Source organism: Cebus imitator, unplaced genomic scaffold (genome assembly GCF_001604975.1).
Source record: "Cebus imitator isolate Cc_AM_T3 unplaced genomic scaffold, Cebus_imitator-1.0 Scaffold206, whole genome shotgun sequence".
In the NCBI taxonomy this organism is placed as follows: domain Eukaryota; kingdom Metazoa; phylum Chordata; class Mammalia; order Primates; family Cebidae; genus Cebus; species Cebus imitator.
In genome coordinates, this window is record NW_016107521.1 from 564,265 (window position 1) to 589,706 (window position 25,442).

The 25,442-nt window shown below is 42.0% G+C and overlaps 3 protein-coding genes and 1 pseudogene across 3 annotated transcripts in view; 1 reads left to right on the forward strand and 3 right to left on the reverse strand.

Annotated features, from left to right (window-relative positions):
* The window catches only part of TOPORS (TOP1 binding arginine/serine rich protein, E3 ubiquitin ligase), a 10,294-nt gene extending 6,511 nt beyond the window's left edge, over positions 1–3,783 (reverse strand). Inside the window, exon 1 of the mRNA XM_017548313.2 lies at positions 3,328–3,783. Within this exon, the coding sequence (XP_017403802.1) occupies positions 3,328–3,633 (306 nt within the window). The 5' untranslated portion in view covers positions 3,634–3,783. The remainder of the gene's footprint in view (positions 1–3,327) is intronic.
* A 988-nt stretch (positions 3,784–4,771) lies between these two features.
* On the forward strand, positions 4,772–5,567 carry SMIM27 (small integral membrane protein 27). Its single transcript, XM_037745621.1, has 2 exons — positions 4,772–5,010; positions 5,355–5,567. Exons 1-2 carry the CDS (start codon positions 4,966–4,968, stop codon positions 5,475–5,477), a joined length of 168 nt encoding a protein of 55 aa, XP_037601549.1. The 5' UTR covers positions 4,772–4,965; the 3' UTR covers positions 5,478–5,567.
* A 387-nt stretch (positions 5,568–5,954) lies between these two features.
* Positions 5,955–24,554, reverse strand: NDUFB6 (NADH:ubiquinone oxidoreductase subunit B6). The gene is made up of 4 exons (XM_017548318.2): positions 24,244–24,554; positions 22,351–22,443; positions 10,882–10,926; positions 5,955–6,205 (listed from the first exon to the last, which is right to left on the reverse strand). The coding sequence occupies exons 1-4, from the start codon at positions 24,421–24,423 to the stop codon at positions 6,137–6,139; spliced, it is 387 nt and encodes a 128-aa protein (XP_017403807.1). The 5' UTR covers positions 24,424–24,554; the 3' UTR covers positions 5,955–6,136.
* LOC108317670 lies at positions 17,310–18,770 on the reverse strand (annotated as a pseudogene).
* Positions 24,555–25,442: the final 888 nt, after the last annotated feature.

The following is a 25,442-nucleotide window of genomic DNA, read 5'->3' on the forward strand; positions in this document are numbered from 1 at the left end:
AAAAAAAAAAAAAAAGGAGGAAAGAAACCTTACCCTTCTCTTCTCTAGTTTTATAAGCCTGTTAACCACTTTGACAGTAAAAGGTGAACGAATGACTGGTAATGTCCTCCATAATAGGTTAAAAAAACAAATTATAACTCATTCTTGTATTTCACACAGGCAACACTAGCTGAAAAGAATCCTAGCCGGGTATGATGGGTACACCTGCAGTCCCAGCTACTCAGGTGGCTGAGGCAGGAGGATTAACTGAGCCTGGGAGGTCCAGGCTGCAGTGAGCCATAATTTCATCACTACATTCCAGCCTGGGCAGCAGAATAAGACCTTGTTTCAAAATAAACAAACAGTCTTCATCAGAAACATCAAAGAGGCCAGGCACGGTGGCTCACACCTGTAATCCCAGCACTTTGGGAAGCCAAGGCAGAAGACTCAGGAATTTGAGACAGCCTAGGCAACAAAGCAAGATCCAGTCTATATTTTAAAAAAGAAAAAGAAACATGAAATAAGAATGCATGTAGATCATCAAATAAGTAGTTAGCTCTTAAAAATCGTCACTAAATACTAAATTAATAAGTTTTTGAAAATGCTAATGAAGTCAAACATATGACCCAGCAATTACACACCTAGATATACCCAACGGAAACAAAAACATGTCCACACAAAAACCTGTATATGAATATTCACAGCAGCTCTAGTCATAATATCTCAAAAGGAGAAACTCAAATACCCATCAATTGAACAGATTAATAAAATGTAGTCGATCCATACAATGGAATTTTATTTGGCAATAAAAAGGAACAAAGTACTGGTAACATGTTGTAACATGGATGAACCTTTTTATTATGCTAAATAAATGAAAAAAAATTCACAAGAATCCACATATTATATGATACCTTTTACATGCAATGTCCAGAATAGGCAAATCTATAGAGAAGAAATTAAGCTGGTGGCTGTTGCTGGGGCAGTAATGAGGTTTCCTTCTGGGATGATGAAAATGTTCTACAATTAGATTATTGTGATGGTTGTACAACTGTAAATATTCTAAAAATCGATGACTTAACTTTAAAACAGGTGAACTTTATGGATGGAATGCAATCTCAACAAAGCTGTTTAAAAATACAAATTAAGGCATAAAAATTGGGATGACCAGATACAGATTAAGAGTGGCTGATTTGCAAGAGAGGTTCTGGATTTAAGTAGCAAAGGGAGACCTGATAATAGACACAGTACTTCGGGTTCTGTAAGAAGCCTGAATAAATTTACGTTTCTCTATCCTAGCACTCTAGGAATTAGGACTATAAATTTACACAGGAGACAATCAGTTCTTCAGTCACACTTCCTAAACTGTCTCCCAAACCCTACAGAAGTTTATCACCTTTCTTTTTTTTGAGCTGGAGTCTCGAACTGAAGCCTGGGCTAGAGTGCAGTGGCACTGTGACCTCGGCTCACTGCAACCTCCATCTCCCGGGTTCAGTGGATTCTCTGGATGCAGCCTCCCAAAGAGCTAGGATTACAGACGCCCAGCACCATGCCCAGCCAATGTTTTTGTATTTTACGTAGAAACTGGGTTTCACTACGTTTGCCAGCCTGGTCTCGAACTCCTGACCTTGTGGATCTGCCTACCTCAGATTACAGACATGAGGCACCACCCGGGCCAGTTTACCATCTTTAGTATAAATCGATTAAGCCAAAACTTCTCTTTCCCAAATCCTCAAATCTGATTTTAACAAGAATAAGAACACTTCATGTCACAATTCAGGGAAATTTCAGATAATCGGGGAAATTTCACATCATCAAGATGGACACACATCTAGGGAAAACGGATGAGGGATATAAGGAATCAGGAAACTCAAATCTACATTTCAGAGACTGGGTATTTGAAAAACTGCACAATGACATGAAGTAGAACTGCGCCATAGAATTAAACTCAGACTTCCTACAAAAGTCATCTATGGCATACACTGTATACAAAATTTAATCATCTGCTGATTACATTTGCAGGAGATATGTTAATTCTGATACAGAGCCAAGGCTGAGAATCACCATCACTTATTAGGTGTGTGACCTGGAGGAAGTTACTTCTCAAAATCTCATGTTTTCTCAATTCTAAAATAAAGTAACAATACCCATTTGAAAAGGTGGTTGTGTGACGGGACATATTTTATGAAAACCCTTAGCACAGTGCTTGATTCACAGTAAGAACGCAACACTGTTCTCTATAGAATGTGAAAATGAGGTGAATTTTGGTAGCTCATCAGCCATAACTAATAACAAAATAATTATCATACTTAATATAACTATCATACTATTTCTAGGCGAAGTGACTAAAAAGGGTTCACAAGTAGATAAAATACATTACCCAAGTATTAAAAATAAACTGGTTCCTACCTCTTGCCACCTTAAAAAAATCACTGTACCTCTCTGAACTGTATTTTAATCAATTCCAAAAGAACACACAATAGTTGTAGGATCTACCTGACCAGATCCTATCGAATTTAATTCCAATTCCAGCAATAAGAATTGGTTGCGAACTGCTCCCCTCTAAAACCACTCATTCCAGACACGCATGATTAGTTTTAGCTGATTGTATAGCTTTCTTTGCATTTCATGGACAAAAACCAGAAAGCTCTCGTCACTATTAACTTAAATCTTGGGCAGCTGTTTCTTAATTTATCTTAATCTTGAAAATCACCTATCAAAAGATCTACTCCGTTTTCCTCTTAAATCACTATGTGGCTCATCTCAGCACTGCCCCTTTCCAGCCTACAATCAGCAGCCCATGAGGAAAGCTGCAGTAAATGGATGGATGAACAAGTCACAGGCAGACAATTTCTGCCCAGAATGCGTAACACAGCACAGACGAGTGCAAGAGCCACGGTGATAGTCGTTTGCTTTGATTCAGAACTGCCACCGGACAGACCTAAGATAAGCACCAGGCGCATTACATAATGAACTTAAATATTGTTATTCCCATTTTACAGACAGATTCAGGGGCTTAGGGGACCTAGGCAAGGTCACACACCCTGTAAGTGGTGACGCCACGATTCAGTCTCATTGCTTTTTTGTTTCTCCCAGAGACCAAGCTCTTTCCATTACACTGCCAAGCTCGCGCCCCTCGAGAGCGCTTGTTGGAAGCGCAACCCTCGCCCGCCCGCCTGCCCGCATCAATCCACAGGTGCGCTGCAGGAGCCGCCCAGGAAACCCGGCCCTGGCCCGCCGAGGCCCGGACGGCCCCGCAGGCCGAGACCGCAGCCTTCGGGTCCCGAGGCACCAATCCAGGCGAGAGCGCCAGCTCGACCCCCGCGCCCCATTGTTCCGGATCTCACTCACCTCGGAAGATGCCGGCGCAGGCCTGGCTGGGGCGCTCGCCGCAAGCTCCCGGCGGCCCAGAAAGCTAGGTCGGTGACGGCAGGATCCGCGAAGGCGTACCCGGCGACTTCTCCGCCTACCCTCCGAAGCGGGAGCAGGCGGGGGCGCTTCACCCTCCTCGCGAGACAGCGGAGACCCCAGCGGCGGCTGCGACCCCTGTGACGCAAAGTGCTCATCACCAATGGCAGCTCCGAAGCAGGGCAGAGAGCGAGACCCACCCCCCAGCTCCCGGCGCGTCAAAACACAACACCCGCCTTCGTCACGCATGCGCAGCAGACGCGCGCCAGCCTCGAGGGCGGGGCTCAGCGCGCCGGCCGAAACGCGGCCCCTCCCCCGCGGCGCCAGACCCGGGATGAGCGACCCTCCCAGGCTGAGAGCACGACCCTCACCGTCACTAGTACTCAGCCGCTCGGGACACTGGCTGAATGTTCCCCCCTAACTTACCCAGAAAACACAAGAACTAGTTCGACGTCGTTTCAAGCTCACCAAACTCTGCGGGAAGTTACGAAACTGTATCTAGTGTCTAGATAGGGAAACTGTTACATGGACGTGAAGTCTAACCTCCTGTTGTATATCTCCCGGAAGCAAGACCGGGAGTCCAACGGGATCCAAAACCAGTATCCTATAAAGTCTTCAGAGAGGGATCCCCTCCAAGCTGGGGAGAAACAGGACAGCCCAACAAACAGGGCCTGGACTCTTCCCCAAACAAAACACGTTTTTCTCCGCTTTTCCCCTTCCCACTCCCTGAAATCTAGACACTCTTTTAAGATAACTGAGAGGTATAAAGAACGTCTAGAGCCTAAAGCGGCCCGTTGCCAGATTCTACTCCTCAGGCCTTAAATGTGAGCGTCCCAAACATTCTAGAGCTGAACCTGGTCCGCTCGCCCGCCAAACTGCCGTGCTCGGGTCTTAGTATCTCACGCGCGGCCGTTGAAGAGCATCAGATACGCTCAACAAACACTTGTTGCTTGATTGGTACATTATGGCGGCTAACGCGTCCCACCTATTTCTTCTTAGAGATATTATTTTTACATCAAGTTATACGTTTAAGAATGGCTCGATTTACAGGAGTTCCCACAACGATTTGTCACATATAAAAGAGTGGGTGCTATTTTTAAGTCAAAGATGAACAGACGAACGTCCATCAAAATCGTGTGGTATCAGATGCAGGCGGGGCGGGGGAGAAAGCGTTAATTCTTCGAGCGTTGGACGCCGATGTAATATTTAAAACAGATTGCTTTCCAAACTAACTTTTAAATGGACACGACAGCACCTTATCCTGCACCACTAATGCATTGCAACTAGAAAGAAAACCAGTGGAAGCACGCCTATCTTGATCTCTCTAATTGGAAAGAAAAAAAATTAACATTTTCTCGTTTATTTCTTCCCTTCTCTAAAAGGCGGGCTAGGCCCCCAATCACGTGATCCGCGCCCAACTCCGGGCGGAAGAGGCAGGCGAAAACGCTGCATGAAGCGAGTGGGCGGGCGCTCGTGCCCGGTTGAAAGATGGCTGCCGCCGCTAGGCAGCCACCGCCTGGGAAGTTACTCTGAGGCCCGCAGCTCCCGCCGGCTCCCGCGGACCGCTGCCGCCTCCTTACCATGAAGCCAGTGAGTCGTCGCACGCTGGACTGGATTTATTCAGTGGTAGGTCCCGGGGCTCGCGAGGCTCCACCGTCTCGACTCACTGGGCCTGCAGGCATAGGGCCCTATTTCTTCAGCACCCAGTAACTCCAAAATCCATTCTTGAATTAAGCATTTCACTCCCTCACCTCGACTCCGCCTCTTCCTGGAGGATACGATCTTCCGCTTCTTACGTAAGGGCTGCTGGGTGTACCCGCCACGGGAACCCCCTTTATTCGACTTTGCTACTGTAATTCCCACCTTAGCAATGGCACATGGTAACCTGACCGGGGCGAAGGGAAATATCAGACACATTACAGTAATTTTTTTGGCTTTCACACCTCTTTTGCGGTTTTTGGTTATTTTAGTTGCTGCTTGCCATCGTTTTAATCTCCTGGGGCTACGTCATCTATGCATCAACGGTGGCTGCAAGACGACAGCTAAGGAAGAAATACCCAGACAGAATTTTTGGGACGAATGAAAATTTGTAACTCCTCTGGATTTAATTCTCTGCAAATAACATTTCTTTCCCTCATGCTTATGTAGATTTAAAAATAAAATTCATAATGCAAAGTTCCCAAGTTTATTTTTGCATTATCCTTTATAATAAGCACTAGTATGCAAATTTTTCAAATAGAAATTTTAGTATTTTACCTTCTCATGACAAAATACAGCAACCGAGATCCGAAACAGTCTTTGAGTATCAGATCATAGTTAGCATAAGCTTTTCAATCAAGTTTCTAAATTCTTTTAAATGGCTCAGAAAGATTTCTTTAAAACAAAAGTGCTGGACTTTCTGTTCTTATATTTGTTTATTGCGATATTTCACTCTGCTGCATATACCCTGATACCAAATTAGAGTAAGTACTATGTAAGGAAAAAAACCTAACATGTAACTAAATACATTTCCCTATCCTGTTTTCCAAGTCGAGAATAGCCACAAAAAGTAAGTGGTCTCTGGTATTTGCTTAGTATGTTTAGTTTTTATTTATTGTTAAATTACTCAGTCTCAAATTGTACAATGCTTGAAAAGAAGTATGACAATTTCTGAGATTAAACTTTATTAAGTCACTCTTCCAGAAAATTCAGTAAATATGGTAATGTAGGAACAAACTTAGGCTCATAAGCCTTTTAAATTTTTACATAATCTTTAATGATGTTGATCAGGAAATTCTTTCATTGGTGGAATTACTTCTCCAGTCTCCACAATTGTATCACCCTAGAGAAACAAAGATACAGTTAGTAGAAGAATCTTAAGTCTACAGAGATGATAGTTCTATTCTGTTCCATGTTCATCAGACCTCACATGGAAAATGTAGTTGAGTTCTGGCATTTACTTTAAAAGGACCCCAGACAAAGTAGAAGCTGTCTAAATCTGAACAACCAATATTCAATATCTTAAGGTACAGTGAAATCATAGGGAAATTTTCACTTAGAAGCAAAATAACCAAAAAGGGAATGAAAATTGTGTTCTCCAAGTGATAAAGGGATAATCTTTTATTTTGTATGGCCCCAAGAAATGGAGGCCCTAGAAATAAGTTGCAAGGAAACATGCAGAGTTCCAGATAAAGAGTTCACTCCCAGCAACTGAATATGTGTAAAGCAACCAGTTTTTTGATTGGCTTACATATTGAATACAGAACACAAACTTTGGCTGGGCAACTGGTCCAGGTCTTTTCAATCCTAGATAACTGTGTGTGGGCAAAAAGGCATGGGCTTTGAAGCCAGACCAAGTGGTGAGAATCTTAGAACCTCCACTGGCAAGCTGCATCGTTTTAGACAGATTATTCAGCTTCAGTTTCAGCCCTGTGTTTAAGATAACAGATTCTGTCAGCCTGCCAGTGCCTGAATGACTGCATAGAGTAGAATTTTCCATAACCCCACCCCAATCCCTGCCTTTCCCTGACCTGGTACTGCTCAGGATTATAATACAATGAAAAAATAAATGTATTATATTTAAGCCATTATACATTTGGGCAACAATTTGTTACCACAGCTAGCATTATCCTAACAGAAATTAGTGCCTTGAAGTGGCACTAATGCAGCTGTAACAAAAATCAAGCTATGCTGGCCGTGGTGGCTCACGCCTGTAATCCCAGCACTTTGGAGGCTGAGACGGGCAGATCACGAGGTCAGGAGATCAAGACCATCCTGGCCAATATGGTGAAACCCCATCTCTACTAAAAATACAAAAAAATTAGCTGGGCATGGTGGCACACGCCTATAGTCCCAGCTACTCAGGAGCTGAGGCAGGAAATTGCTTGAATCCAGGAGACGGAGATTGCAGTGAGCTGAGATCAGGCCACTGCACTACAGTATGAGTGGCAACAGTATGAGACTCCGTCTCAAAAAAAAAAAACCAAAAACAACAACAACGAAAAAAAACAAATCAAGCTGTAGGGCACTGGCTTAGCAGTCTGGTAGCAAAGATAAAGGCACTGGAGGCTAAAAGATGGAAACCAAAGGCAGTGGCAAACTATTTAGCAAAATATCTCCTATAACTTGGAAGCAGACTGCCTGATGAACTTGAGGTTCTAGGAGAAGTGGCTGGAAAAAAAGTTACAGTATGTGTTCGGATACTATTGGCTACCTTGGGAATGTACTTTAAGAAGCATGAGCTCAGGGAAAAAGTGGCTGATTTGAGAGGAGACATAAAAACAGAGGAAGAGAGAACACCCTTGGTCCACACTAGACTTTCTGTTCCTGACCAAAAAAAAAAAAAATTTAATGTGGAGAATCTAAAAATTCGGGCCAGTCATGGTGGCTCATGCCTGTAATCCCAGCACTTTGGGAGTCCAAGGCAGGATGACTGCTTGAGGTCCAGAGTTCAAAACCAGTCTGGGCAAGAGTAGGACCCTGCCCGCAAAAAATAAATAAATAAAAATTAAAAATGAGGACCTTGTAGCGTTGAAAAATCAGACTACTTCAGACTTCCTAAACAATAAATTAACACAAGAGATTCTGAGCAACAGAAGCCCAATAAAACTCAAACAGAGGGATGCAGCCCTATGGCAAAGATCAGATTAAAGCGAAGGCAGCCTTTGAACCAGTCTGCCTCAGATGCCTCCACACAGCTGCCACTGAGGTGAGAGAGGCAGATGCATGAGGACAAAAAAATAGGAGAAGTTGGTAACTATGTATAGGAAGAACAGATACTGGAATGAGAAAATGACTAGAAGTAAGCACATTAGATACCTACCAAATATTTTTCTTTCCATGCCTCCAAATGTTGAGGGAAATGAATGGACACATAAACCAAACACAGAATTTACAAAATCCTGCCAGAATGTTTGAAATTAAAACAACGTATGGCATTCAACCTCCTGCAAGCAGGTGGCAGATTTTGATGCCCATACAACCTCTAAGGAGGGCATGCTTCCCACTACCATTTAGATGTGGTCTACATCGATAATGAAAAGAACAAACCTCCTGGACAGAGCCAGCAACCAGGAAAAACTATGGACAAAGGTGTTCTTTCCAGAAAACAAAATCAGTACCCATTCAAGTAACTTCCCACACACGGGTTAGGAGTAAGATTTCAGAATTGCCAAGAACCAGTGACTACTATGCTATCCAAATTTTACCACTGAACAATGGGTGTGGTTGGAGGACAAGGATACAGTTAACTTGCCTTCTTAGTTCACTGACCTGAGATCAACAGAAGTCATCTAAACCTGACATACTATTGTATGTCATCTGGAGATCATGGATTTGGGGCCAGCTGCAGTGATAGAATGGGACTTTGGGATTTCTCCCTAAGGAGAGGGACTAAGTGTCTTATGCATGTGTAGAGAAAGAAGCAAAGAGATGTTTGGTGACTAGAAGGATGGAATGTAGCAGAAACTCCATGAACAGGAGTCTGGGAAAAGGAAAGAACACACCGATAGTATATGGGAATATTAGAATGAATTCTGGCCAACAGAATTTGAGCAGAAGTAATGTAAGCTACTTCCAGGATTAGACCCTAAAAATCATCCCTGAGATGCCCTGCCTTCTCTTTCTATCATGATCTTGGAACCTCATATTCACGAGGCATGGCTATAAGATTCAAGAGGATCACCTCATCCACAGAGTCTGTGATGTCAACAAGAAATAAACCTTTGTTTTGTTAGGCCATTGAGATTTGGAAGTTTTTTTATTACCTATTCTATTCTAAACATATATACAATGACCATTCTTCAGTTCCTCAAAGGGGTCATGGCACAGAAACAGGAAAGAACCACAGTGACAAAAAATATAGAAACATAAGAAATGCTACAGGATGCCTGATGTGATCTTCTGAAATTCAGAGCTCTCCTTTTCCTTTGAACAGTAATGACAAAATAAATTAAAAAATAAACATTTAAATGGAATAAATAGAAGACTAAATAAATGTAAATTGCCCAACTGGTGAAACCAGCAAGATAATTTCCTATTTTGAGACTACCTAGGCTGTAATAAACATCAATATTACACAATAAAACAAAGGAGAAATCCCTTTTTTTTTTTTTTTTTTGAGACAGGGTGCTCTGTCACCCAGGCTGGAGGGCAGTGGTGCAATCTTAGCTCACTGCAACCTCTGCCTCCCAGGTTCAAGTGATTCTTGTGCCTCAGCCTCCCCAGTAGCTGGGATTACAGGTATGTACCAGCATGCCCAGCTAATTTTTTATTTTTATTAATAGTAGAGATGAAGTTTCACCATGTTGGTCAGGCTGGTCTCAAAATCCTGGCCTCAAGTGATCCACCTGCCTCCACCTCCTAAAGTGCTGGGATTATAGGCGTGAGCCCACCGCGCCTTGCCCCCACTTCTTTTCCTTTTTCTGAGACAGAGTCACTCTGTGACCCAGGCTGGAGTGCAGTGGTGCAATCTCAGCTCACTGCAACCTCTGCTTTCCAGGTTCAAGTGAGTCTTGTGCCTCATCCTCCAGGTAGCTAGGATTACAGGCATGTACCATCACACGCAGCTAATTTTTGTATTTTCTTTTTAGTAGAGACGGGGTTTCACCATGTTGGCCAGGCTGGTCTCAAACTCCTAACCTCAAGTGATCCACCCACCTCAGCTTCCTACAGTGCTGGTATTACAGGCATGAGCCACCACACCCGGATACCCCCCTCTTATTTCTTAAAGCAGAGTTCCACCTGGGACAATTGGCCAGTTTTGGTGCCCCTTCCTAAAATTCCCTTGTTGCAACAGATAATGATGACTGTGACTAAGTCATTTGATTAAAGCAAGAATGACACTAAGTTTTGTTATTTAAATTATGGAATTTTGAGTTACAACAGTTCATTCATTATCTGTGACTAGAAATAGACAAGAACATAACATGTATTCTACTATGCTAAACAGTAACCTCACCAACAGTAAAAATACCAACTGACTACTGAGTCATCTTTTAATGCTAAAATAACTCATTTTAAATTAGTACTATGGCTCACACACTCATAGTATAAAGTTTAACATACACTTAGTGGATGTTAAATTCACAGATGGAGAACTTGAAGGCAAATCTTGAATATGAGGTACAAAGCCATAGGACATGAGAGTTTGGAAGAAATAACAGAAATTCAGTTGCTGTCACCATGCATGGATGTTTGCTTAGGCTCATGTCCTAAGTTCTTTACCCAACATGAAACAGAACACAGTGAAAAACTGCTGGTACTTTCAACTCCTTTTAGGACAATCAAGGTCACAAAACAAGTTTTACAGCCAGGTTAAAAATAAATGTGCTCACTTCCCATTTCAATTATAATTGCCCCCTCAGCTGTTTCTTTCTTTCTTTTTTACAAGAATACGCAAAACAGGCACTTAAACTGACAGTGAGAAGAAAAGAATATTTTAATCTAATGATTGCTTGGAAGGGGAGGAAAAGGAGACAGAAAAATAATGAACAAAAGTAAAATCAGAAGTTTACTTACTGGGAATATTCTGGGCTTTGAGTGAACGATGGCATATGGTTTTGTCTGTAATAAAAGTTAACTCTGTGTTAATTATAGTGTTAAGAGTTTCTTCGGAAAGTAAGAAATAGGTCATACCCCAAATTTTAACTTAAGCTCCAAACTTTCACAGAACTCAAGACTCACATATCCAACTGTTTACTCAACATCTCTACTTGACTATCAAACAGGCATCTCAAACTTAACCAGGTCCAACACTTAACATCTCCCAGCCCCAAACTGTTCCTCCCCATGTGCCCCATCTCAGTAGATGGCACTTTTATCTCCCCAGTTACGAAAGCCAGAAACCTTGACTCCTCAGCAGAGCCTAATGATTCTACCTAGAGAATATACCTCAAATCCAGCTGGTTCTCATCACCACCCTTGTCCAAGGTTCTATCATATTTTCATCTCAACTACCACAACGGCGCCTACTAGCCTACTAGCCTCCCTGCTTCCACTTGTGCCCTCCTATGCAAATGAAAACAGTCTATTCTCCACACTTCAGGCAGCGTACACTGGTTCTTTTAAGATATGTCACTCTGCTCAAAGTTTCATAATTCTTAGAGAAAAAGCCAGTCTCTTCTCCCTCACTCATGTACTACAGCCACAGTGGCTCCCTTGCTAGGAGTCCAATTCAGTCAAGACTACTTGTGCCTCAAGGGCTTTGTACTTCATAATTCCTCTACCTGAAATGTTCTTCTCCTAAATACTGCTTGGCCCCTATCCTCATTTCATTTATGTTTGTCTTCAAAGATCACTTCCTGAGACAGGCCTAATTAAAATAGCAGGCTCTATCATTCTCTAGTTTTTTACCCTGCTTTTCTTCTACAGACTTGTTCTCCTAAAACATTATATACCTCTTTGTATTTATTACCAGTTTCTAAACATTTCATGAAGGAAGGGACTCAATCTGCTCTGTGCACTGCTGTATCCCTGTGTTTAAAACAGTGCCTTGCACACAAGAGGTAGTAAGTATTTGTTGAATACATACACTTTTTATGCATATACATCTGCACAAGATACCACTGCCCAAAATTTAAAAGATTATCGGTATGATATAAGGCATAGAGAACTGGAACATGAGAGAAATTCAGAATAAAATGTGAGGACTTCAAAATGTCTTTATGTGCCAATGGCAAAAAGACACTGAAAAGTCATCTGAAAGATGCAGAATTCAATCAGGCAGCAAAGGAGTGAGCTGCAGCAAACTGGTTACAATCTTACTGAATATGCAGTCCTCTACTTGCCCAAATCAAAAGAAAAACTAAGGTGAGTGAGTGGCTTTGGGACCTCTACTGACACAAAACGTTTAACTAAATATATCCATCTATGGCTCAGGAAAAATCACCTGAAAGTGTGAACCCTCAGATAAGCAACTATATTACTGTATTGAATTGTCAACCTAGTAACTACAGCTTGTTAAATTTGCTTCTCCTGGAAGATAAGTGTCTTTTCAATCCCAGAAAAATGTAGTGAAATTTAGATATGATAAAGTATGTTAAAACCCAGAGCATAAATAAGTGAATGTGTCAACTTTTAAAAGTTCTGAAAACATTGGGACATTACATATGTTCTGTTGGTTAGAGTTTGTAATGTATAAGATAATCTGTCTAACAGAGGTTCAAAAAGGTTTAGGATTCTAGTTAAAATGCATAATGTATTTAGATTTGTGATTTTAGGTTGAAAAATATCACTTCTTAGAATCATAAATTTACCCCATAAATACTTTGAAATAAAATTGAACATATAAAATGTATAAAAGCAATTTAAAATATTAAGAGAATTTGGCTATATTTGTAAATGGAATTGTTTTAGAAGTGTTCAACTTATAATTAAAAGCAAAAGAGATTATTATTATTATTATTTTTTTTTTTTTTTTTTTGAGACGGAGTTTCGCTCTTGTTACCCAGGCTGGAGTGCAAATGGCGCGATCTCGGCTCACCGCAACCTCCGCCTCCTGGGTTCAGGCAATTCTCCTGCCTCAGCCTCCTGAGTCGCTGGGATTACAGGCACACGCCACCATGCCCAGCTAATTTTTTGTATTTTTAGTAGAGGCGGGGTTTCACCATGTTGACCAGGATGGTCTCGATCCCTTGACCTCGTGATCCACCCGCCTCGGCCTCCAAAAGTGCTGAGATTACAGGCTTGAGCCACTGCGCCCGGCGAGATTATTATTATTTTACTAGATGCACAGTTTAACAGAATTTTAAAACTGAATTTAAAGAATTAGGAAAAAATTGTTATTATATTTGAAATTAAGGAACTGAATATTAATCTGTATTTCTAGTCACTGTAACCAGTTCTTTCTGCACATAAAAATCACTCTTGGATGTTAAATTTTCACTGACAGAAAGTAATGTATTTACTTCTCTAGGATCTGACGTGCCAAAATAGTGAAAACTTAACAGATGTATAATGAAATGAAGTAGCCTATAATGAAATGAAATAGTCTTTTTATGAACATAAAAAGTTTTTAACTTTTCTCCTCCAGAATTAACTTTTCTCCTCCAGATTCTTTCCCAAATTATACCTAACTTCCAACTTTACTATAAAGTCCTTGAGGTTGGAATTGGCCTTGCTATTCTTTCTATAGCAATAATGGAAGAGGATACACTAGGCACTCCATATTTGTTAATCAAGGGGCTTAATCTGCTTAGTACACAGAACAAAGATGTCAACAATCAGAATTTTAAAGAGCCTACATAATCAATAGAGAACATAATCAGAGAGAGCAAGTCATGTTGGGGGCGGGGTGTTCTGAAAAGCCCCCAAAATTTTGGCTGTTTCACTCTTCTGTTACTAGGCTAACAGAAAGCCAACATCAATTAGATTATCTATCATTTGTTAGGCAGTCCTTAACTTCTGTCTCGTTTTTATTCTGAAATAATTTTAAACTTACATAAGGCTGCAAGAAAGAAAAAAAAGAATTTTTTTTCTTGAATCACTTTTAGTAAATTGCTGACCAGTTTATTACTATAGTGTATTTCCTACAAACAAAGACAACATTCTTAAAATAATTACAATACAACCATCAAGATAAGGAAATTAACACTTATACATTACTATCTCTACCTGGTCTAAAAAATCCATTCAAATTTTCCCAATTGTCTCAGTAACTGTTTGAACTTATCCGAAAATCCCCTTATGTGATAAGTTATCCAGTGATGGTTTAGGCTCTTTAAAATTCTGACTGCCAACAACATCATTGTTCTTACAGATTATGCAATTATGCCTATTAATGAAGAATTGCATTTAGCTGGCATATGTCTTTATTCTTCCTCAATCTAGAACAATCTTAAAGTCCTTTAACATTCATGATCTTGACATTTCTGAAGGTGCAACACCAATAATGATGCAGAACAGCTCCTCAGTTTGGGTTTATCTTCTGTTTCCTCATGTGAATTTAATCAATAAATTACATTCCGGTTATGCACCACTGGCAGGCATACCACAAAATTAATACTGTGTTCTTTTTATTACAGCCTATCAAGTATTACACATAACTTGTTTGTCCTATTATCAATGTTAATTTAGATTTCTTGACCAAGGTGGTGTCTGCCAGATTTCTCCACTACAAAGATAACCCTTTTCCCTTCGTAACAAGTATTTTGAGGATAAGTATTTTAAAATTAATATTGGCATCCTTTTTATTATTTTTTGTATTTTTGAGATGGAGTCTCGCTCTGTCACAAGGCTGGAGTGCAGTGGTACGATCTCAGCTCACTGCGACCTCCACTTCCTGGGTTCAAATGATCTCCTGCCTCAGCCTCCCAAGTAGCTGGGACTACAGACATGCACCACCACGCCCAGCTAATTTTTTTATTAGTAGTACAAACAAGGTTTCACCATATTGGCCAGGATGGTCTCAATCTCTTCACCTTGTGATCTGCCCACGTAGGCCTCCCAAAGTGCTGGAATTACAGGCGTGAGCCACTGCATCCGGCCTTAGGAGTCTCACTCTGTTACCAAGGGTGGGGTATAGTGAGCAACACAATTGCAGCTCATTGCAGGCTTCACATCCTGGGCTCAAGCAATCCTCACACTTCAGCCTCCCAAAGTGTAGAGATTACAGGTGTGAACCACTGTGCCTAATATTAGCATCCTTTTATGTTCCTGAGCTGAATTAAATATTACCATGATTCTCAAATTGTAATTTTTCTAATTCTATCATTCAGCGAATTATTGCTTTAAAAAAGCTTTTCTACCCCTTTATTAATTCACTTATTTCTATCAGTTTACACTCATGGATTTTTATTTTATTCAGTTGACTCTCATCTATTACTATCATTATTTATTTTGATGCTCAAATTGCCCTGGCAGGAGTCCTTGCAACCTGTGTCCTTTTGAAATATTCTTTCAGCACGTCTTTACTTTCTGGCAAAATAATATGTTCCAAGCTCATCTTATACTTTCCTCCTGCCCTGGAATCGGCCATTGCTCTGAGCTCTGGGTCCTTTCAGTGGACAACTATATTTAGAAATAAAACCTGGCTTCTAATTGTGCTAATTGCTAAGGAGTAGCAATGTTTCTAGGCCCTCTCAGTGGACAGAGCTAGAGAATATGTCTACACATGCAGACAAACAGACACACATATCCACATTTACATCCATATCTATTTCTAGGTATATCAACACATTTTAAAAACCATGAGTTCACGCCAGTACCTCCAATTCCACTCTACCACCACAAGCTTTTCTTCTTTTTCACATATATAACTCCCTTTTCTGAGAGTGAGAATCTTGGGTCATCAACATACATACTTGCAGGCATACCTCACCTTATTGTACTTTGCTTTATTGCACTTCGCATATATTGTGTTTTCTTATAAATAGAAGGTTTGTAACCACCACAAGACAAGCAAGCCTATCAGTGCCATTTTTCATTTTTAGAAAATTTTTATTGCTTTTCCTGATTATATAACAAATGTAAATATTCAAATATTACAATGACTTTTTTTAAAGTACATTTTAACATGTTATAAAATAAATGCCCATTTCAAAAAATTCAAGTATCATAAAATACATGATTTTGAAAATGGGCCCTCTGTAATCCAGTCCCACCTCTGTGCCCCACAGGATTACTGCTGTTAAGTTTGGCATATTTCCTTCTAGACTGTCTCTGTGCACCTGGTGCCTGCACTGCTGACATGAGCTCCATATTATCTGAGATGACAGGAACTCTGATAAACAGAGCAGGGTTCAGCTGCCAGTGCACTGAACAGCTTCCAGTTTCTACAGAGAAACACTTTCTTCATAAAAGCTTGAAACCGTGACATAGTTTTGTACTACGTAAATGTATCAGGTTGAATCATGAAACGATGATAGCTGATCATTTTGGGCCTAGAAAAACAGCAGTTTCATGTGGTTCAACATAATAGCAATGGCCCTACTCATAGACATTGGGAGGTTTCCTGCTGTTACAAACAGTTCAGTATGCCAGGTGTGATGGCTCATGCCTGTAATCCCAGCACTTTGAAAGGCCAAGGTGGGCAGATCACCTGAGGTCAGGAGTTCACAACCAGCCTGGCCAACATAGCGAAACCCGGACTCTACAAAAAATACAAAAATTAGTCAGCCATGGTGGTGGGTGCCTGTAATCCCAGCTACTTGGGAGGGCGAGGCAGGAGAATCGCTTGAACCCAGGAGACAGAGGTTGCAGTGAGCCGAGACTGCACCACTGCACTCCAGCCTGGGTGAGAGTGAGACCCTGTCTCAAAAAAAAAATTAGTAATAATAATCAGCAGTGAATGTCCTTGTATGTTCTTTACTGAGAACAAACATCTTACCCCCAAACCATGACATCTCTCTTTTGGGCATTTAAAAGAGTCAAGGAGGATGGAGCTGCCCATTTGCCATGGAAATGAAGACCCAGCAGAGGCCTGAGGCATAAACAACTTGTCCCTCAAGCAAGAGTGGCCAACTTCAGTCATGACACCATTTTTGTATGGTGACCACACTACATGAGCAAACCAAATACTGGTAAAACCAGAGAACAGAAGAATTCCTCAGCTCAGAGACAATTCTTATCCCTAATGACCAGTATGACCAGGAACTCACAGACATCCAGTGAGTACCCCAAAGCTGTCCTCTGGAAGTTGGGCTGTCAGAAGGTATAAAAATTGATTTAGGCCCAGTGTGGTGGCTCACGCCTGTAATCCCAGAACTTTGGGAAGCTGAGGCAGGTGGATCACCTGAGGTCAGGAGTTTGAGACTAGCCTGACTGACATGGTCAAACCCCGTGTCTACTAAAAATACAAAAAATTAGCCGGGAATAGTGTGCATGACTGTAAGCCCAGCTACTCAGGAGGCTGAGGCAGGAGAGTAACTTGAATCCAGGAGGCAGAGGTTGCAGTGAGCCAAGATCATGCCACTACACTCCAGCCTGGGCAACAAAAGTGAAACTCCGTCTACAAAAAATACACACACACACACACACACACAGATTCAGAAATGTATTGAAATCAGATATAAAGGAAACATTTTTTAAGGTTTTTCCCAGGAGCTACTGGAGTGACCAAAAAAAAATAAAAATAAAAAAGCACCTGTTAAAATTATGCCTGTCAGGCCTCACACAAAGAAAAGAATGTGGTGTGTATGTGTCACTGGCACTTTCACACAGGCTGCTTCCTCTTCAACCTTGTCTGGGGTTTGTAGATTCTGCTACGGTCACAGTTGAGCTTGTGGGTGGTTTTCTTATGGCAGACAACGTGCACTAATTTTAAGTTCTCTGAGGTAAAAAGCAGGCCATAAAAATATTCCCAGTTCACTTCTCTTCTGTCTTGTTCCTTAACTGCTTCCCCCAGTGTAGGAAAGATGGTGCATTCTTTTTTCTATCATGTGATCCAGGTTCCAGGTGCTGAAGAGGATCCTGCTCTCCCTGTTACTGTAGGGGTTGATGTGAGTGTCTCGACAAGCAGCTGTCCATGTTGAAGGGGCCCTGGCAGGAGAACCAACCTTGCGGTGTGCAGAGACCACTGCCACCCTTGCCTCTGCACACCAGAGTAGTGCCGGTGCTGTCCAAGTAGCTGCCGTTGTACTGCTCAGGCTGGAGTATCTGGCATGTGGAGCCAAGGATTAACAAGAATTCCTCCTTAGCCTCTGCACCCACCTTGGAGGAGTAGGAGCTCACCTCTCTCAGGTACTCCAGATCCGGCTCTCACAACTGTATCTCAGATAGCCAGACTTATTCCAATATTGGGACTTCAAGCCTTCAAACCACGGCGGGTCCTCAGCCAGGGTCTCTGCCGCGATGTTCTGGCTCATGTTGGGCAGGAGGTTGGCTAGCAACCTCTGCCTCTGCTCATCACACAGCAGCTGCCCGGAGGCCTGGATGAGCCCCACGTGCGGCTCGTGAAATGCACTGAGGAAGCGCCTGATGTCACTCACATAGCCCTGCCAGGCCTGGCCCGAGGTGAGCAGCATCAGCTCGGCATTGTCAGGGACGCTGGGAAAGTAGACTTCAGTCAGCTATGGGCCATCCTCATGCAGGCACTGCTGGGAGCCGTGCCCAGGGAGCTGGAACCAGAGGCAACCCTTGCACAGCACCTTCGAGAAGCTACTGCCTGCCACACCTAACTTCCGATTCACAGTCTTGGGCTTCTGGAGCACTGCAGATGTCCCCAAGGGATCTGGGACCTGCAGGCAGCAGCACCCGCTGGCCAGCTACTCAGGCCTCTGCTTGCCCCCGCCGCAAGGGTCTGCACCAGATGGGGTCTGCAAAGCTGACATGGGCCAGGCGCCAATCCCAGAAACTCAGTGCCGTTTTTCAAACAACATGTGTTTGCTTCACAACTCTGTGTCATATTTTGGTAATTCTCCCAATATTTCAATTTTTTTTTTTTTTTTTTGGAGATGGGAGTCTCACTCTGTCATCCAGGCTAGAGTGCGGTGGCGTGATCCCTCATTGCAACCGCCTTTTCCCAGGTTCAAGTGATTCTCCTGCCTCAGCCTCCAAAGTAGCTGGGACTACAGGTGTGCACCACCACGCCCGGCTAATTTTTGTATTTTTAGTAGAGATGGGGTTTCACCATGTTGGCCAAGCTGGTCTCGAAATCCTGACCTCATGATCTGCCCACCTCAGTCTCCCAAAGGGCTGGGATTATAGGTATGAGCCTCTGCACCTGGCCTCAAACCTTTTCATTAGTGTTATATTAATATTTGTTATGGTAATCTGCACTCAGTGATTTTTGATGTTACTACTATAAATTTTAGGGGGCAACATAAATCACACTCATATAAGATAGTGAATTTAATCAGTAAATATTGTGTGTTGTGACTGTTCTACCAACTGGCCATTCTCCACCTCTCTACTTCTCCTTGGACTGCCCTATTCCCTGAGACACAATACTGAAATTAGGCCAATTAATAACACTACAATGACCTGTAACCCTTCAAGCAAAATGAAGAGCTGCATGTTTCTCATTTTATATCAAAAGCTACTTGCTAAGCTGAGGCAGGAGAACTGCTTGAACCTAGGAGGCAGAGGTTGCAGTGAGCCAAGATGGCACCACCGCACTCCAGCCTAGGTGACACAGCAAGACCCTGTCTCAAAAAGAAAAAAAAAATAGTAATTCCTCTGATGGATCTAGGCAAAGTATATGGAGAATCTTCTGGGAAAGAATTTACCATCCCATATGCCATTAAGAAGATTTATGATTCATGGGAGGATGTCAAAGTATCAACATGAACAAGAGTTTGAAACAAGTTAATTTCAACTCTCCTGAGGGGTTCAAGACTTCCATGGGGGGAAAAAACTGTCGATGTGGTAGATATAGCAAGAGAACTAGAATTAGAAGTCAAGCCTGGATCTGACTGAAGTGCCTCAATCTTGGTGATAAAGCTTGATAGATGAGCAACTGCTTCTTCTGGATGAGCAAAGAAAGCAGTTTCTTGAGATGGAATCTGCTCCTGGTAAAGATGCCATGAACATTGTTGAAATGGCAACAAAGGATTTCAAATATTACAGAAACTTAGTTGTAAAGCAGCAGCATGGTTGAGAGGACTGACTCCAATTTTGAAAGTTCTATTGTGGGTAAAACGCTATCAAATAGCATCTCATGCTACAGAGAAATCTTTCATGAAAATATGAGTCAACTGATGTGGCAAACCTCAGTGTGGCAAACACACACACACACACACACACACACACACACACAACTTTCTTTCTTTTTTGAGACGGAGTCTTGCTCTGTTGCCCAGACTGGAGTGTACTGGTGCAATCTCGGCTCACTACAACCTCCGCCTCCTGGGTTCAAGCGATTCTCCTGCCTCCGCTTCTCAAGTAGCTTGGATCACAGGCACCCACTACCATGCCTGGCTAATTTTTGAATTTTTAGTAGAGACGAGGGTTTCACCATCTTGGCCAAGCTGATCTTGAACTCCTAACCTCGTGATCCACCTCCCTCAGCCTCCCAAACTGCTGGGATTACAGGCATGAGCTACTGTGCCCAGCCTATTGTCTTATATTAAGAAATTGCCACAGCCACTCCAGCCTGCAAGAACCATCACCTTGATCAGTCAGCAGTTATTAACATCGAAGGAAGACCTTCCACTAGCAAAAAGATTATATACAGTCACTAAAGGCTCAGAAGATCATTAGAATTTTTTAGCAATGAAGTTTTTTTCTTTTTAAGACAGGATATCACTCCAGCACCTAGGCTGGAATGCAGTGGCGCAATCACAGTTTATTGCAGCCTCAACCTCCTGGGCTCAAGCAATCTTCCCATCTCAGCCTCTTGCGCAGCTGGGATTACAGGCGTGTACCACCAAATCCAGCTTTTTTTTTTTTTTTTTGTAGACATGGAATCTCACTATGTTGCTCAGGCTGGTCAAACTTCTGGCCTCAAGCAATCTTCCTGCGTTGGCCTCCCAAAGTGCTAGAGCTCTAGGTGGGAGCTGCCATTGCCCAGGCTGGTCGAACTTCTGACCTCAAGCAATCTTCTCACCTTGGCCTCTCAAAGTGCTAGGGCTACAGGTGGGAGCCGCTGCACCTGGCCCAGCAATAAAGTATTTTAAATTAAGGCATATATATTGTTGTTTTACACATATGCTATTACAAACTTACACTACAGCACAGTGTATATGTAACTTTTATATGCACTAGGAAACCAAAAAATTTGTGTAACTTGCTTTGGTGGTCTAGAACTAAAGAATACTTTTGGAACTGCAGTGGTCTAGAACCAATTCTGCAGTATCTCTCAGGTATGCCTGTATTTGACCAATCTCCCTATATATAACCATATCCCGTCACCACAACCACCCCCCAGCATGAATACCTGCCTCACCTCATTCAGGTTCTGACTTTCCTTTTTTTTTTTTTTTTTTGAGATAGAGTTTTGCTCTTGTTGCCCAGGCTGAAGTGCAATGGCATGATGTCGGCTCACCATAACCTCCACCTCCCAGGTTCAAGCGATTCTCCTGCCTCAGCCTCCCAAGTAGCTGGGATTACAGGCACGTACCACAACAGCTGGCTAATTTTTGTATTTTTAGTAAAGATGGGAGTTTCTCCATTTGGTCAGGCTGGTCTCAAACTCCCAACCTTAGGTGATCCACCCACCTTGGACTCCCAAAGTGCTGGGATTACAAGCGTGAGCCACTGCGCCCAGCAGGTTCTGACATCTTACTCTGAGTTGTTACCTGCCTCATGCCATCCTTCTTCCAGATGTCCTCCTCCCTCTGCTCAGGTTCCAATATCCTATAGTAGGCTGTTGCCACTGTTGCTCCCCCAACAGATGTGCTCACCCTCCTCCCCTGCAACCCACTCAGGATCTAACACCCCTTACTTGGTATATGAATGCCCTCCTCACTCTTTTGTGTTCCAACATTCCATGCTACACAGCCGCCACTGCTCACTCTGCTATGCCACTTCCCAAAATGCATGCCCTTCTCATTCTGCATGGGATCCAACATCCTGCACCAGACTGAGCCTTTAAAATACCACAACTGGCTCAGTTCAATCAGCCCATACAAGATCCATCATCAGTGAAAAAGTTCAGGCATCTGGACATCCTGAGTTCTAAATAAATAAAGTTGTGAAGAATCAGATAAAATAAAGGAAACAGAAATGGGATGGACAAAGATAAGCTTTGTCTATTTTGAATTTTTATCTCATACCAGATATAGGTCATTATAAAGGAGCAGAAATGCTTTTCTCCCTTCCTATTCATGACCTGAATTTACCCTAATATTATTAGGCCACTACATTCTGATCTTTTAAATACTATTTCTATGAGGAAATCCATTTCAAGTTGTAAACTAATATAGTGACACAATTTTTGAAAAACTATACTCAATTACTTAACTTTCGTTAAATCTTTTCCCTAAGGGAATTCAAAGTAGATCAAAATCAGTTTATAAGTGGCAGATTATTTCCACTAAGCAGGGTAAGATACCCACAAAGAAAATAATTTTGGACAATATTAAAAATAAATTCTGAAAAGGACATACTTACAGCCACATGATATTTCACGTAATAATGAACAATCCAGGCAGGTATAAGTACACAAGTAAAAAAAAACATACTCTTTCGGTATACCTTATAGACCTGGGGGAAAAAAACACATATACAAACTAAACATATCTCATATTTTATATTTATGGCAGAACAAAAAGCATCAATGATATAACAATGAAATTATTATTTTACAAATCTCTAAATGGTACCTATTTTCTTATAGTCTGTGGCTAACCTCGTCTACTTAAATATTATTAGTAAATGCAGAGTTTGCCAGAAGATACCTACAAAATCCAAACCAAAGAGCTTAAGATAAATAGTATTTTGCAAGACTATAGCAAGGCATTTATAGATCTTTTTTAAAGACTTCTAAAACTAACTTTATCATAAGTTTGTTAAAGATAAAATTTGGCAAAATAATGAAAGAATAATTTTAATGTATTTAACCAGAGTAATCAAATCTACAGAATATTTCAGGTATAGTCATCTCCCTTATTTTTCTATCAATGCCACTAGCATTATTTTAGGTATAAGGCAGACAACCTTGACATCAATGCTGGAAAAAGGACATTTTACATACTGAGATGGGGTGCCCCAAGCTCACTCCAAGATGCCTTCTGCAACTCTATTTTTTTTTAAAAAAAAAAAGCTAAAAATGGAACTTTCCCATGTCCTCCAATTTGATTAAAACACACCTATCCATTCAAGGAAAGGGCAATCCAGAGTCTAAGAACTATAACCGATATGATTATAAAGTAATAAATTAACTCAAAGTAAGGTAAGGTGAATTTCAACACATGATTATTTACTTCCTTAGATCACTGGCTGATGGATGGGACATCAGCTTTAAATCGGTGACTGAGAATATCCTGATATGTCTGGGATACAAAGGGTGGGAGAAGAGTTGAATTTTACCACGTAAGTAAGTATCCAATACCACTTTTTCAGAAAAATTTTCAACAATTCTGTTGCAACAGAATTTGTAGCACAGTAAGAAATAGATACATGCTGATTTCAATATGAACTTCAATTCCTAGCTCCCTGACCACTGGCAAATCACTGGATCTTTGTAGGCCTCAGTTTCCTCACATTTAAAGTGAGGATTAGGAATAGTTTCTACCTTTACATGTAAAACCCTCAGCAGAGTGCCAAGCACATAGCAAGCACCCAAGTGTTTCTATTATTACTACTATTATCAGTAAGCGTTGTAGGTAACTGAAGGCAATTCTGAGATGTGTTTATCACCCATAACAGACCTCAAGAAAATACCCAGAGGCCTTGAAAATAAAGCTTCTGAATGACTGATTTTCTTCAAAGCCCCAAATGTCATTTTTTAATGAAACACTGTGTTAAAAGTACAGTGTGGTAGTTTATAAATGTAGCTCTTGAATGCGACTCACTAGGCATACCAACAAGACCCTGTCTTTTATGGTGATCACATGGAACTGTACTACCAGCTAGGGGCTGGCTGTGCCCTCCGGTAATTGGATGCTGTGTTACCTGGTCTCTAGAACCTCACACTTAAAAGTCAGACAAGTGTCCTCGAATAGTAAAATCACAGAATTTTAACTGCAGCGATTCCTCGACTATTATTCTGAGAAAAGATATCTACAGTCAAGAAAACCAAACGTGCAGCGTCCTGGAAAACCTAAGTATTAAGATTCGCCTCCGTCTCACTGTACTTGACAGTAAAAGGCATGATTCTCTCAAAGCCATACATATTCCTGGACTCCTGCCTCCCGAGACTCCAGGAGGACTCTCGGGACAGGCCAGTGTCACCAAGCACAGAACGTTATCAGTGGGGCTGCAGGGAGCGTACGTCCAGTGTCCAGGCTACCGGCCGCGGTGGGATGCGTTGGGGGGGATCACCACTAACCTCTCATCACTCACCATGTTCCTCCAAGGGGACTTATTTGCCAAAAACTTATCCCAGAATATGTCCATAGGCCACTTCGCCTCTGGGGGCAGCACCGGTTCCCGAGGGCTCAGCTCCTGGTCCTTTAGCCATTGCCTTCTCAGCGCTCGCAGCTGCTGCTGCCGCAGTTTCTCATCCGGAGTGTACCCCGACATGTCGCCGCTGGTATCAAGGCAAATGGACACAGAGCGCCCTCAAACTAGGGTCTCCTTACTTAAGCGCGCTCCTGCTCTGCAAAGCGACCTTGAGGGCACCGCTGGCGGCAGCGCGCCGTTATTACGTCACATCCTGGTCCTGCCTCTGCAGGGGGGCCCAGAGTCCTCGCGAGAAGAGCAGTGTCCTGGCATGCGCAAAGCTTTCCACCTCCAATTTCCTCTCCGCCCACCTCCGCTTTACCCGCCCAGCTTACGACCTTGTGGGGACGCGGACGACTCTTAGTTGTGGGGTCTTGGTAAAGTGACAAGGTTAGACGAAAGTATGCTAAACAAGAGGACTGGAGGTTTTGTTCAGGAAGAATTTGTGTGCTGGGAGCAGGAAGGATAAGCATGTGTGTTTCCGTGAATATGCTGTCCAGATACAAAATTGTTTGCTTGCCTCTCCCACCTTGGAATGACCTAGAGAGTTTATGAAAATAGTTACATCCAAGTTCAAATCCCAGCTGTGCCGGTAACTGCTGAAGTGCCCTGGGCAGCTCTCTCATCTGTCCCTCCATCTGTACAGCAACAGTGTAAAGAGTAGCTTAATACCTAGCAACAATGCATAGATACGTTCATGCTTTCACCCAAAAATATATGTGGTGAAAATATGAAAGGACATGCACGATTAGTCAGCATGATTCATAATAGCAAAATAGTGGAAATTACCCCCAAATTCCTAAATAAAGGACAGCTTGAATAAAGCACAACAGTCAAAAGACATCATTACAATGAATTAGTTTAAAGATCTGAATTGACTCATTTGTGATTCTAGAATCGGAAAACACTTCATTCTATAAAGTAGAATGACTGTTCTGATCAGCTGAGCAGCGGAGGTTGGTTTTATTGACAAAAGGGCTGAAGAAAGCAGAGACAACAAAAAGTGGATTCATTGTTTCAAAGTTACTTTTAGGGTTAAAGCAGAAGGGACTTTCTTATTTCACTGACTCAGGTTTAGGGGAATTTCCTGGTTTTAGAAA

Bases quoted from the DNA above. Each gene is read 5' to 3' on its own strand.
- NDUFB6 (XM_017548318.2), bottom strand. From the start codon at position 24,423: ATGTCGGGGTACACTCCGGATGAGAAACTGCGGCAGCAGCAGCTGCGA. The intron at 10,927-22,350 runs GTAAGTATGTCC...CTTTTATTACAG, and splicing joins ACGTGAAATATCATGTGGCT to ACAAAACCATATGCCATCGT. The intron at 6,206-10,881 runs GTAAGTAAACTT...TTGTTTCTCTAG, and splicing joins CAAAGCCCAGAATATTCCCA to GGTGATACAATTGTGGAGAC.
- SMIM27 (XM_037745621.1), top strand. From the start codon at position 4,966: ATGAAGCCAGTGAGTCGTCGCACGCTGGACTGGATTTATTCAGTG. The intron at 5,011-5,354 runs GTAGGTCCCGGG...TGGTTATTTTAG, and splicing joins TGGACTGGATTTATTCAGTG to TTGCTGCTTGCCATCGTTTT.